The 14,028-nt window shown below is 38.2% G+C and overlaps 2 protein-coding genes across 2 annotated transcripts; both read left to right on the plus strand.

Moving 5' to 3' along the window:
• Window positions 1-362: 362 nt before the first annotated feature.
• LOC106922650 (uncharacterized) lies at window positions 363-8,763 on the plus strand. Its single transcript, XM_014995244.2, has 4 exons — window positions 363-1,041; window positions 1,130-1,265; window positions 1,732-1,803; window positions 3,814-8,763. Exons 1-4 carry the CDS (start codon window positions 434-436, stop codon window positions 3,874-3,876), a joined length of 879 nt encoding a protein of 292 aa, XP_014850730.2. The 5' UTR covers window positions 363-433; the 3' UTR covers window positions 3,877-8,763.
• Window positions 8,764-9,073: 310 nt separating this feature from the next.
• On the plus strand, window positions 9,074-12,908 carry LOC106922651 (eukaryotic translation initiation factor 4E-binding protein 3-like). Its single transcript, XM_014995252.2, has 3 exons — window positions 9,074-9,554; window positions 11,810-12,007; window positions 12,105-12,908. The coding sequence occupies exons 1-3, from the start codon at window positions 9,419-9,421 to the stop codon at window positions 12,134-12,136; spliced, it is 366 nt and encodes a 121-aa protein (XP_014850738.1). The 5' UTR covers window positions 9,074-9,418; the 3' UTR covers window positions 12,137-12,908.
• The last annotated feature ends 1,120 nt before the right edge of the window (window positions 12,909-14,028 follow it).

A 14,028-nucleotide genomic window follows, 5' to 3' on the forward strand; every position in this document is an offset into this window, starting at 1 on the left:
TCAGTGTGACCTGATAGCTCTTCCATAAAGTGACTCTTCCTTTTCCAGCATTTAACTTTCAAAACTTGCTTAATGTTTTGATTTTTGCACATTGCAAGAACGCCTCTTGAAAATTCCAAGCATTCCAACATTTAAAATCACTGAGGTTTTCAAAACTCCTGTTACCTGAGCCTGGTTTTAATGAAATGCAGTACTGGACAAAATGTATTTCTGACTGATCAGTCCAAATTCTTAGAATGTAGAGTCTCTGCTTGTGTATTGGGACACGGCTAAGCTCCACTGTTTCTTAAGTAGGTTGGAGAAACAGTCGACATGTAACCTCCCGACCCTCCCCATGGCTGTGCCTGCTTGGTGTTAGTGTTTCTTTTGTCTCGCCCCTGTCTTCCTTCCAGGTTATGGGCTGGTGCAGGAGGAGCTTGTGTCCCCGGCCTCCATGCAGTACAGCTTGCCCTCTCCGTTGGGTGTGGAGCCATACTGGCAGGAGGTTTCCAGCCTGGAGTGTGCGCCCATTGCCACCACGGAGGAAGACACACTAATGGAGATGTCGGATGTTCAGGTGTGGCCAGCAGGGGTTAGCCCCTCGCTGGTCACAGTTGAGGACTCATCGCTAGATGGTAGCAGTCGAGCAGATGACTCTGAGGGCGCGACGCTTTCCTTGCCCTGCAGCTTGGGCCGTCCAAGCAGCGGAGCCAGTGGGGCCAGCGGTTCCATCATGGAGCTGGAGGAAGAGGAGGAGGAGGAGGAGGGGGGGGAAGTAGAAGAGGAGGAAGTGCCACAAGAGCCAGCGAGTGCACTGGCAGAACAGGACAGGGTGAGGGCCACTGGCGCTGTTCCCAAGGTCAATCTGAACGGGCAACCGGGAGGTCAGAGGTCAGACGCAAGGAGAGGGGACGGTGTGGCGGTGGGAGGAGGAACTAAAGGAGTTGGTGGTGTGGGGCTGGGCTCAGTGGAAGGGATTTCTCTTGTTGCAGGCCAGCAGGTGTATGCCCAGCTTGGTGAGATGACTGGGCTCAGGCCACCGGAACACAACGGGGACAACCGGTACGTCGTCTTTAAGGTGCACCGTCTCAACGCATTACGAGATCATAGTTCCCCCTGCTGACATCGAGCTGTGCTTCATTCTTTGCAGGATGGTGGGAGGTGGAGCATTTCAGCCATACTTACCAGACAAGGACTCCCTGCAGGGCTGGGTGGGCTCGGCGTCATCCGGACATGGCGGAAGTGTGCCAGGCTTGCACACAGCCCAGGAAGCCTTACTGACTCCGGTGTGTGATACGGGTTACTCTCATGTGCTGCGTGGGCACTTCCTGAAGGGCATGCAGCCTTTTGACAAGGGGCTGGGCTTCTCCCATCAGGAGACCGGGCAGCAAGCTTGGGAGCAGGAGCAGAGGCGAGGCCAGGTCAGGTTGCAATGCCGACCACTCGCCGCTTCCTGCGCCTGGAGAGGGAAAACATCTTCATTTCGTTAACTTTTTTTTTTTTTTTTTGAATACTCAAATTTATATCCAGCCATTTGCACAATCATCTGTACTTTTTAATCTTTTTAAACGACTCAACAATCATCAGGGCTGATGATTGGTCATTTTGATCAATTTAAAGACCCAGGCTAAAAGGATTTTTTCCAGACGAAAAAATTGTTTAACATTAATTTCTCAGATTATAAAAAAGCATCTTAAGCATTCTAAGTTGATATAAATCATTACTTGATTGTATTTTATTATCTTTGTTCAGAAAGAAGAGAAGGCGGACTATTCTGCCGAGGCAAAATTTGTTGAGGAACGCGGAATTGCGCTCTCTAGAAAAGTAAGATGACTTTGTTTCGCATTTTCCATGAGTCACACATGAATTTTCAGCTTCATGTATGTCGTTATTTTCATTCCACACAGTAAAATCATTAAAGTAGCATATAGGACATTGGTCTGTTTTAAACAATTAAACAAATACAGCATTTGTTTTCAAGGACTACAAATTAACTACTTTAGGTTTTACGTTGTCAGATAAATATACCGTAGCCAGTGGAAGGACAGGCTTAGTCTCTGAACTAAATACTTGCAGGTTTTTTTAAAAATTCTGTCAGAAATATACAGGCAACTTTTTCATTACCCTTAGTGTGGTTTTGTGTGCACAAAAACTTGTCAGCAGTACAGTTGTTCAGTTTAACTTCTGAGGTTTCCTAAACATTGGAGGACCTTGTTGAGTAGAAAAGTGTGATCAATGCTTGAGTAACATTTTACCAACTGAGCAAAATGAATGAGAATGAGTTGTGAAATGGATTAAATGTGATTGTGTAAGAGACTTATTTAAACTCACAGCACAGTAAAAGCATGATGGATTTGCTCAAGGTTATCATGATACCAAAGTCTCACACTATCCATACCTTCACACAAACGCTACACGTCTGAGCTCACACCTTGTCATTGAAGATCAGCCACACAGAGTGAAACACACAGAAGGTCATACATAGAGGCCACAAGGATTTCGGTTCATGTTGGTTTAAGGAATTTTGTACAGTTAAAAGGATAAAAAAAAATAACTATGACTCAGATCATCAAAGAATGAGAAATTTGATATGAAACAAAACACAAAATGAGTTAATTTGGTGCCTGATTTGGTTAGCTGACTGCTAAAGCCCTTTGACACCCTGAACATGTGAGCCATAGTTAGTTTCCTACTCTGGTTTAAGCACTTAACTGGTCCAAGTGTTGTCTCCTTCCTTCCTCCTGCCCTCCTTGCTCCAGGTGGGGATGGATGTAAGAAAGGGTGCTCAGTCATTGCAGCGCACCAGTCTCCGGAGAGTTAAACACTGAAATACACATACTGCCCGGTCCTCCAGGTACGGGACAACAAAACAAGCACTTGTGCGTCCCAGTGCTTGGACAATAACCTGTGTGGTGACTGCTACCAAATCTGATAGAGCCTAATAGTTTCTTACACCAACTTTGTTTTTATTTTTTGGGTTTTTTCTTGTTCTCTTTTTTTTTTTTGTTGTTGCTCCAAGTTAGATTCCCTTTTTGTAATGCTTTTTGAATGAAAATGTTTGGTTGTTGTGTAAAATGCACAGTCTGCAATGATTTGACACTCATTTAAATTCTATACTTTCCTGTCTTTGAAATACAAAGACAGCAAGGTTTTCCTTTTTAATTTAAATATCAGTGGTTAAATTCTATGATTGCCACGAACACGCTTCAGAAATGACAGACTGTTACTGGTCAACTTTAGAAAACAAAGTAGGAAGGAAGTTGTTTTAAGCCTAAAAACCTTACTACAGTTGAGGCATAGAAGGAAAAGAAGTTAAGAAAGAAAAACAAAATGTGGCAACGAAGTAAGCTCAAATCTGAGTATGGAAAATTATGGCATTTGGAAATGGAAATATTGTGGGAAACCTACAAAAGACTTTGCTGTGTTTTATTTCGACTTCCTCCTGTGAACATATTGGCACTGGTGGCAGCCTACAAAGCAGTATCCGTGCTATAGTCAATATGTGGGTGGCACTACTACCACCTATTGTCAACTACAGTGGTATTTGTCAATGAATATATTCAGATTTTTTTCATTTTGAAATTCATTGCTGCCAATTTAGCATGTTTCTGTTTTCCATGTTTCAGTGTTTTCAAATCATGACCTCCTGCTGTTAACAGCATTTTACACAGCTTCCCAGCCTTTTCTGAAAACTTGTCATTGTCTACACTTTCATCATAAAATTTTAGAAGGCCAAAATAATTTTGTATGCATATTAAATCTGTTTTTATATTTCTATTGTGTTTTTTTTTGTTTTGTTTTGTTTTTGGTTTTTTTGTTTTTTGTTTTTTTCAGGACCGGAAACCCACTGCCAAAACACCCACCACAAAAACACGACCAGAACGAAGATGGAAATGAAGAGTTAGAAGATGTGGGGAGGAAGTGGAGAAAACATACCAGGACAACCAGAAACATCCTCAACCTGTGATCATGAAGCACCACAAAACAAAAGAAGACGAGAACAAAAAGAGGAGTCGAACTTGTAGTTTTATAACATTTGTAAAGAAAAATATAACTAAACAGAGGCATGGTAATTCATTTTTATACAAAAAAAAAAAACTATAAATGTTCGTAAAACAACTAAAAAAAAAGCAACAAAGTGCTTCCTGTGAACTGTAATCGCATGATAACTGCTGGTGCATGCCCTTTGACCTTTTGAACTGTCATTATCTACAAACTGAAGGAGTAAAAAAACTGAAGGTACAGGGGCCGGCCCGTGCATGGGTCATAGGCCTTTTTAAAGGACCTCATGCCCACTAACTGGAGCCGTTTGTCAGCGAGTTGAGTCCGTTAACACTGCAGCCAAAAAAAACCGACAAAAAAACAAAAACAAAAAAACACACAACTCCCTCAAAGGACGGCTGAATATGCAGCAAAGCCTCTGCTGAGCCAATGCTTCTGTCATCGGACCCTTTCTCCTCTTATTCTTAATGTGATATATGCACTCTATGCTCTGTGGACATGTGTGTGCGTGTGTGTGTGCGTTTAAATTGCTCTGCCGCATGTGTTACCTTGCTTCGAGCTCTGCGTGGAGCCTCGCCCGCCCCCTCCCTTGATTGGCTTGTTGTCTCTGTGACATCACGGCGTGCTCGACCTCTGCCAAGAGAAAGCCGCCGGCTCTTCCACCGCTTGTGAGTTCTCGTCTGCGTGTATCTATGTTTTTATTTAGATTTATCCTTAGACGAGCTCGCTTCCTCTTCGGTATCTGTCCGCTTCTGTTCTCCACTTTGTTTGACTTTGGTAGAAAACGGGATCTCTTTAATTCCCTCGTGTCTTCAGGGGTAATGTGTTCTAAAGACATCGGGATGTTTTCCTTGGAAATGAATTGGTTGCTTGACGGCATTGCACAGCAGCTCTACGATAAATATCTTGACTTTTTCCTTCCTTACGAGCTTTTTCTGGTTTTTCTTGGTAGCATATCTCATTTTGAGCCATCTTTTATTGGTAGCCCTCGTTTATATGCAGTAAAAATCGCAGGTATCCTCTATCTATTTTACTTCTATGCTCCATCCTTTTTTATCTGTTTGTGTCAGCTGTGGCATCTTGCTGTCAAATTTTTATTTTTCCATTCAATACAAAAGACAGAAGAAATACTGAAGAAGTTGACTTAAGACATTGCTTGGAAAAGTCCTGGCAAGTGTGAAAATTGCAAGTGACAAAACATAAAGCGTGGACAGAGAGGTAGCACTGTGACTGTCCGGTTATCACTGACCCCAGACTCGTGAACTTTCTATATGTGGCTTGCAAAGGCATTTATTACTTTGTGAACATCTTCTCATTTTAGAACAACAAACTTCAATGCCTTGTATTGAGTTTTTATGTAACGGTGAAACGGAAAGTATTGCATAGTTGTGAGGTCAAAAGGATAAGCATATGTTGTTGTAAATGTTTTGTTACAAATCACAAAAGTATAGGTTGCATTTTCAACAGCAACCCTACAATTACAGGGTTGCACACATTTTTTTTTTTTAAGTTTTCTCATTTAAAGTCATAATTTTTCATTTAAAGCACCCCTTGTAGGCTTGTTGCTCTTTCCATCTACAAATGACAAAAACAGTGCTGCATGTGTCAGAAAACATCCCCAAAATATACCCTGAAGTTTGTGGTTGTCACATGACAAAATGTTAAGATGTTCTATATAAATACCTTTGCAAGCCTCAGTACATTCAGATGTAGAACGTGAAAAAGCACATAAACAAACAAAAGAAACGTATGGTTGAAATGTCAGAATGTCAGACAGCTTTGCCACAGCAATAATACCTAACAAAAAGAAAAGATGGATTGATTGTCCAGCAATTATGATCTGTGGTGTATTTTTTTTATATTGCTATTATCGTTATTCATTGTTTAAAGCACTAAAGTAGAAAATCTAATTTTGCTTTAGTTATTTTTAAAAAGTTTGATTGTTGAGATGGAGTCACCCAAAATCAGTTTTGCTTTCACCGAGTTATTAAGGCTATTAGTGTTTCACACATGTTAAAAAAAAAAAAAAAAAAAATCAAGCTCACATTACTGAAAGTCATGTATCTTTCAACACTTTATGCAGAAACCAGACAGCAGCACTATGTAGACTTTGTATCACAGTAGCACACGTTTCTGGAGCGTCTCAACACTATTTTATCCCACAAGTACTGTAAATGCTACTGTAGCCTGAATGAGTGCAGCACAGAATGAATGCACATATTTTTCATATGCTCTCCATGCAAGCAACCTTCATCAGATGATAGCACGTTTTATAACTTATTACATTTTACACTCAGGTTTTTTTTTTTTTTTTGTTTTTTTTTGTTCTGCTATGTGAAATGAAAATGATGTTGAAATACGGATCGCTCGATGGGAAATGAGTTTGAGTCTAGGCAGGCGTACCGGAAACGAGGGTTGTGAGTTTTGTAGTCCTTTTGAAGAGGGAAATCTGTGTAATTTTTTTTTTATTATTATTTTATGGGACAGCATGAAACAGAACGGTTTGTGTATAGATGTGTGTCAGATTCTATTGATTCAGATGAGACCAAAAAGTAGTTTTTAATGCATCTGAGTCCTCCTGTTGCAGCCCTGGCAAATGGGTTTTGTTTATCCTACTTCATTTTAACACCTGATGAACAAAAGCTAACCAGAAGCACAGAGATGACTACATTTATTTATTCATATCTTTTTTTTGTTTGGTTGGGGGTTTTTTTATGTTTGAATTGAAATCCAGCACTTTCTAAAATTACTGGCAGTAGCATAATCTTACACTGAAGATTGTAGAGATTGTAACCTTGGGGGAGGCAAAAGCCTGTGCCACAATTACTGGAACCTTTGTCAATTGATATAGAAATAAAATAAATTTTAAGCTAAGAACAGCTTCAACGAGTAGCATTTTGGGGTTACTGTGTTTCCATAGCAACCACTCTACGTTAGCCACATGCTAATGTGAGGCATGGCGGAAGAAAATCTTCTCAGTCCATCTGTCACAAACATAAACATGTAGAGTTTGCTAGGCTCTAATGTAACTGATAAATGTAAATGTACTGCTCTGGCAGTCGTACTGACCACTGTTTCTCTTTTAACAGCACTGGAAGCCTTGTAATAGTGCATTGCATCATCATCTCTAACTCTCTATTAGATTATGCTACTGCAATAAAAGATTAATTTGTTTGAAAGACTTTTATGTATCTTTACCCAATGAATGTGGAGAATGCTCCTTGGAAACATTGTACAGTCTCACCAAATCAGCTTTATCTGGATGAAACGGGGCCCAGATTCTCACTGTCATTCAGCTATATTTTATTCACAAATTTTCAGAGTACAATAATATCAGTCATCGCTATGTTAGCCTGCACTCCATTATAAAGTGTATTTTGTGTTGTACTTGTGTTAAAGTAGCACTACCACCAATATTCACTCTGTACCCCCACCATTTAGTGCTTTTATTGATAATGGTAGCTTTAAAAGGAAACCATTTGACCTAATAATACATGACCTGAGGCACGAAGCCAAAATTTGTAGATCACTTTCACAGATTGTGTAAAATAATTTGTAACACTTTTATTTTTTTAGGGAGAGTTGAAACTGTCAGCTATAAGTTTGAGAAGGTTGACAGCTGTACAGTTATTTAGGTCAGTGGTTCCAAAACTGGAGGTCATGACCCTTCTATGGGTGATGAAAGACCATGTGGTGGGCTCTCAATAGAATCTCCAACATCAACTTTATTTTAAAAAGGAATGAGCCTGGCTTATTTTTGAAATGCTTAAATAAAAACAGTCCTCGGCTTGAGGCTATCCGTCATCACCCATGCCAGTCCCTAAGTGGTAAAAGGATACCATTGTTGTTGATCACCTGTAAGCTTTCACTAAATTAAGCAAAACTAAAATCTCAAAGACGTATGCATTTGATATCATATTAATTTTGTATTGCACACCAGATTTTTGCTTCACATTCAGTGGCAGCTCTGGGATGGGTTTCAATCTGCAGCCAACAAACATGCAGACAATTGGTTTAAAACTTGCAGAGAGCTTGTGGCGCCCATATTAAGAACCACCACTCCTCAAATTTCTTATCCTGCTCACTCGTAAGAAAATATGTTAAACAATTTTCTTGTTCTTTAAATTTGTTTCATCTCCGAGAAGAACTCTCTTGTACTATGGTAAGCGTCCCTTCCACCATGTTTGTGTGTTTGGTGTGAAAGTGTGTGTGCATGACAACACTTGGTTCCAAACCTTGTCGGATCAGAAGAAAGAAAGAAAGAAGACATTTCTACCAAGCATGTGAGTGAAGAGGGTGTGTAACCTACGACAATGTATTTTAAAATGAGTATTGTAAAATATTAACTGTTGCAAAGAATAGAGATCACCTATACTCCTTTAGACTGGATACATGACAGTGTAAACGCAATATCATATAACTCTATCCTAAGGAATGCAACCGCACACATGCACAAAAAAAAGATGGTTTTTATGAAAATGTATGTATAAATATATGACAAAATATATTTAATTAGAATGCTATGCACCCTCATAGAGTTGTTATGGATGTTCTTTAAGCGTTATCTAGTTTAGGCCGACACCCACATCATGGGGAATGTAGAGGCTTTGTAGCTATGACCATTTGTTTTCTTTTCTTTTGTATTGTCCTGGAGAGGATAAACAAACGTGAATATGTATACAAGCCTTTCGATCAAACATGAAGATATGTATAGATCATGTTACCCTGTACACCAGCTCTTACCATTTACAAGACTTAATAAACAGAAAAGATGGGACATAACTTTGTGAGAGTTTCTTTTGTAGTTAAATGCTTAATGATCGTGTGTTTTTAGTATTTTTAATTGACAAAAGTTCTGGGGACTCCTGTTAATTCAGTTGTGAATTTAAATCTAAAACAAATGTTTAAATGATGATTTTCAAGACTTGCAAATTGATATTCCCAGATCTTTTGTATCCAATGTGCCCTATTTTGGAAACAAGTATGGACAGAATTTATTTTCTGAATGTGCAAGACATAACAATGGGAATATACAGATGTAATTACAGTAAATTACATCTAATTATACATAATGGCTTTATAAAGTATTAACTCAAATACTTCCTTACCCTTAATTCAAATCACCGTGATTCTCTAAAAAAGTAAAATTAGGTGTTTAATACAAATATTCATGTAAATTGTTTTTTTTTCAACACACCAATGCTTAGCTGGTTTGACAGCTAGCAAAGGGGAAACTACATATCCCAAAACCATCGTCTTCTGACGCCCCCTGTTTTCAGCCAATCAGAGCGCTGCGCTCACGTGATGTTTTGTAGGAATGCCGTCACTTGTTTAGAGTTTTTCCTCTCAACCACGTGGAGTGGCGGCTCATACTCATTGAAATCAGACGTTATTATTATTTTACCGTGCGCGGCATCGACGCTGCTCCGTGTGTGAGATGTCAGCAGCGGGACAGACCTCAAGAAGCCTGGAGATCCCGGCTGTCCGGAGGATCGCCATCCACGATGCAGCCCACATGCCCAAGGAGTACTCCACGACCCCGGGAGGAACTCTGTTCAGCACCACGCCAGGAGGTAAACATATGCGTTGGACTCTGACAGATGGTGGAAAGTTTAGGATTTGTTTTGTGTGTGGGTTTTTTTTTGTTTTGTTTTGTTTTTTGTATTATTAGGTTATAAACTTCAGATTCAGTAACATTAACCAGGAAAACATGCTGTCAGTCATAAACTATTTATAGTGCGGCTCTTTCAGCTGCTGCAGAAACATGTTTACAAGAGGAGGACTCAATGGTGTAATACTAAAACATTATGGAAATTAATTCAGTTGTCTTATAAAAACTAAAATGTTTTTATATGAACTGTTCTTCAGTGATGAAATGGACAGTATTTTTGCTGTAGATTTTGAGTTTTTCCACAGTAGAACTATTTTATTCTCAGCTGTTGCGTTTTTGTATGTTGACACAATTTTGTAAGAACTGCGAAAACTGAAATTACTGAAAAGCTCAACCATTATTCCACCTTAAAATAAAATGGGTAATGTATTTTTCTGAAATAATTGCAGAAGGTTAAACGTTAGAGATGCATCATGTGTTCACAGTCAATGCTGTCTTAAACATAAAGCCTTTAAATCTACTGCTGTAAAACAAAAATAGTGTTTTACTCTTAGTTGCATTGTGTTTTTCATCTTACAGTTAAAGTCTATGTTTGCTGATGTTGGCAATGAAAACTTAAATAAAAAGAGTTTGTATATTTATATTTTTCTTTTAGGATTAATGCTGTTGCACAAAGTCCTAACCAGTCATCAGTAATCTCTCAAATAAAGACATCCTGGACCCTCCTGGGGACATTTCCAGCATGGGGCCTTTGTTAAAGAAAAGTGTTATCCCGTCCTACCCGCTGTGAAAATTTGGCTCAGATGCACATGCTCGTTTTTCACTGATAACATGTTCTGTAACATTACCAGCTCAGACCGGTTCAACAGATAAAACACAATGTCATTAACGTTTGGTACTGAAGTCTAGATTCTTGGTCATATAGAACAGAAAATAGTAACTCACTTGTCACTAACAGCATTTTTCATGCATTTAAACATTTTTTTTTAATCTTTTCTAGATTACAAGATTTATTTAACTCATTTGTATTCCTCTACATGCATCCCTGAACAACTACAGTACTTGCACCCCTATCAAAGATTTTCTAAAAATGCTGTAATAAATTAGTTCCTTTGATTGTAGTAGAATAATCACTGGAAAAAATTTGGTGCACTCTGAACCTTTTTATTTTTATTTTTTTTACTTCCATAATTCTCACCACATTTGTTGGAAAATAAAGCTGAAATATATAAAATGCCTGTTAGATTGTTAGAAATCAAATGGACTTTACCACATCTGTAGTTGGGTATTAAACATGTAAATAAATGAATAAATACCTGTTTTAACTCATGTTCTGTTTAAATCCTGATGTCAAAACTGTCAAATTAAGATTTGAGATCTAAAAGTTTCACCAACTATCCAAGGTGCATTAAGAAAGACTACTTCTCCAAATTAAAAGTTCTCATATGCCACAAATATTGATGGTAAATAAACACAGCATTTTACAAACTGGTCAGATTGTTTTGGAAAAAGGGGATCCATAAATCACCTTTAGTCTGAAACATTGAAAAAAAGGTCTTACTTGCTTATCTTTGCTCTACAAAAAGGCGATCTCATGGTGGTATCCTAATTCTGTGTTTGACTTTATGAAATCAAGGCTGCGTCTGGCATCATTGCAGTCACACTGATGAAATAGGAATCTGTTTGTCTGACTCTCGTATGCATGGGTGAGAGAGTGCGCCCAAGTCTGCTTTTGAGATAAAGTAACAGCATGTTTGTTGTTCTGCATACTATGAATTTAAGAAGATAGCAAACCATGTTAGAAAAAGCCAAACGTCTTTTGTTTTGTTTATTTTTTGCCATCAATTGTTTTATGAAACTGTTTTACTACAGTTGTGAGCCAAACTGGATTATTCTGGGAGCATCTAAAACTTTGTAGCTACATTTTGGACAAAAGTAAAAGACATTTATTTTAGACAGCTTTAAAGATGTGATAATAGGTGAAGTTGCACCATAAGTTATTTTGAATTTATCCAATTTACTATGGATTTTTAGATGGTTGTACTATTTATAAAGTTTTTCTTGGTGGAAAAGAAAACCTACAATAGCACACTTTAAAATACTTCCATAATCAGCTGCTGGTTCCTTTGATTTTTATAGTCCTGTTTGAAATACATCTCGAGAATAAATGTTCATATACATAACTTTTGCCTGATGTGTTATCGCTGCCACCTGCAGGCACCAGAATCATTTACGACAGGAAGTTCCTGCTGCAGTGTCGGACCTCTCCTCTGACCCGTACGCCTCCCAAACTTCCCGATATTCCCGGAGTCACAAGGCCGCTTGACCCAGAGTCGTCCAGTAATGAAAACCATCCTGAAGAATTACCCAGCAACAACGCAGATGACCACAGCCTGAACACAGAGGAAAACTCTGGTACTGTTTTTTATTTGCCAGCTGACTTTGTACTTTCCTGTTTTTCTTTGCTAAATGTATCTCTCTCTCTCTCTCTCTCTCTCTCTCTCTCTTACAGCGGAAGACGCCCAGTTTGAAATGGACATCTAAATGTTAGCAGCAATGAAGTAATGCTAACATTTATGTGGTTATGAAATGGTTGAAATGACAAATCCAGTCTAAGTCAGCTTTATAATCCGACAGAAAACAACCATGTCTTTTCTAATGTCAACTATTTGCTGAAATGTTGAACCTCAAACATAAACTAACTAAAACAGTTTTTTTTCACTTTGTTAAATACATGTATGACATGTAATTCCTTAAAAAGTTTTTTTTTTTTTGATGTGACATTTACTTTGAAAATAATATATGAAGTCTAGTGTAGACTTGGAGCTGTAGTGTAGTTGGGAACCTAGTTTTACAATCTGTGATTACTTTTATGGCCACATGAGGGCAGCAGACACAAGTTCTATACTTTCAATTTCAAGTCAATTTATTTGCGTTACTTATCAGCAGAGGTCTCATTAATATATGACTGTATTTTATTGTCACTCATCAGTTGTTTGTTCCTTAATTTCCAAGATCATTTTAGAATCATTACATGCATTTTTTAAAGAAAATGAAACCTCAACCAAGATGGTAAAATTAAATATGTTTTGGCTGCAAAATGTTACATAATAAGCTTATAGTTTTTACAAACCACTATGTTGGAGCTTTGAACTTTTTTTTGTCACTGTGAACATCATTAAAAGTCACTGTTAATGCATTCTTTAACCAAAACTAAACTATTGTTTCTTTTCTGCGATGTTGTTTTTTTCTTACTATGTATCAGAAAGTGCTTGAAGAAAATATGCAACCATTAAAAAAATGTGTTGAAGCAAAACTGGACACTGCAATATATTATTAATCCAAAACATACTAGTATATCCTCAAGGGCTGGCTGAGAAATAAGAAACATCTCACCACTAAGACTGACCAATGTGAAAAATTAATCATAATCCACAATTTTTGGTTGGGAAAAGCTGATAAATCAGGGTCAGTTCTATACAAACTGTTCTAAAACCATTTTTTGTAATAAAACACATAACAGTTCTCATTCCAAATTATCCTAATTTATTATATTATCAAACACAGCAAACATACAGATGGGTTGGTATCAGGGCCGGACCAACCCTCCATGGGGCCCTAAGCGAAATTTGGTATTGGGGCCCTCTAGTTCTGCTAACAATGTGGACTGGCTGCAATCAGCAGACCGATCATTAGATCATTCACACCTGCGATAAATTTATTGCATCTCTGGCAGTGCTGTTTACATTATGTATAACATAGGATACATTTATTGGCCAACTGATATATCGACCAGTTGATTTCTGGGCGCCGATTTCCTTAATTTTGGGGGATCGTGATCTGCGGCTACTTACATGTGAAGCTGATCTTATACCCTAATCTTTGTCAGCAAAGGTTTATAAATCAGCCTCTATCCCCTTCTGCTCTGCAGTGAGAGGTTTGACTGACAGACCAGGTCAAGTCTGCATGTTTACAGTTAACAATATTCACCGCACTGTTGCAACTCAGTGACTTTCTTGCTGTATTTAGCAACATTTCAGACAAAAGAAATTCATATCAGCAGGTCAGGCTTTTTAAAGATTTTAAAGATTGGCCAGAAAACTGCAATCAGTGTAGCCAAACTTAAGATGGCATAAATACACACATATTCATGACATTCTTTGATTAAATAAATTTCTCTTAAGCGTTACTCCAGTAGCTAAAAAGTTAATTTATACCAGGTGAGACTGATTCTGTGCCTTCAAATGATTTTAACAGAAGTTTCACATAACTTAGTAGTTGATGTAAAAATAATGTTTGTTTTAGCCACAAAATGATTATGCTCAGCAGCAAACAACATATCCCCAACTCCACCATGAAGCAGCTCATCGATGTAGCAGCTATGTAGCCTGACGTAAAAACATTTTGCTAGACAATGTCAAACATTGAGAAGTTTT

The sequence above is a fragment of the Poecilia mexicana genome, unplaced genomic scaffold, assembly GCF_051168715.1.
Source record: "Poecilia mexicana isolate PSO_F unplaced genomic scaffold, ASM5116871v1 scaffold_12, whole genome shotgun sequence".
Lineage (NCBI taxonomy): Eukaryota > Metazoa > Chordata > Actinopteri > Cyprinodontiformes > Poeciliidae > Poecilia > Poecilia mexicana.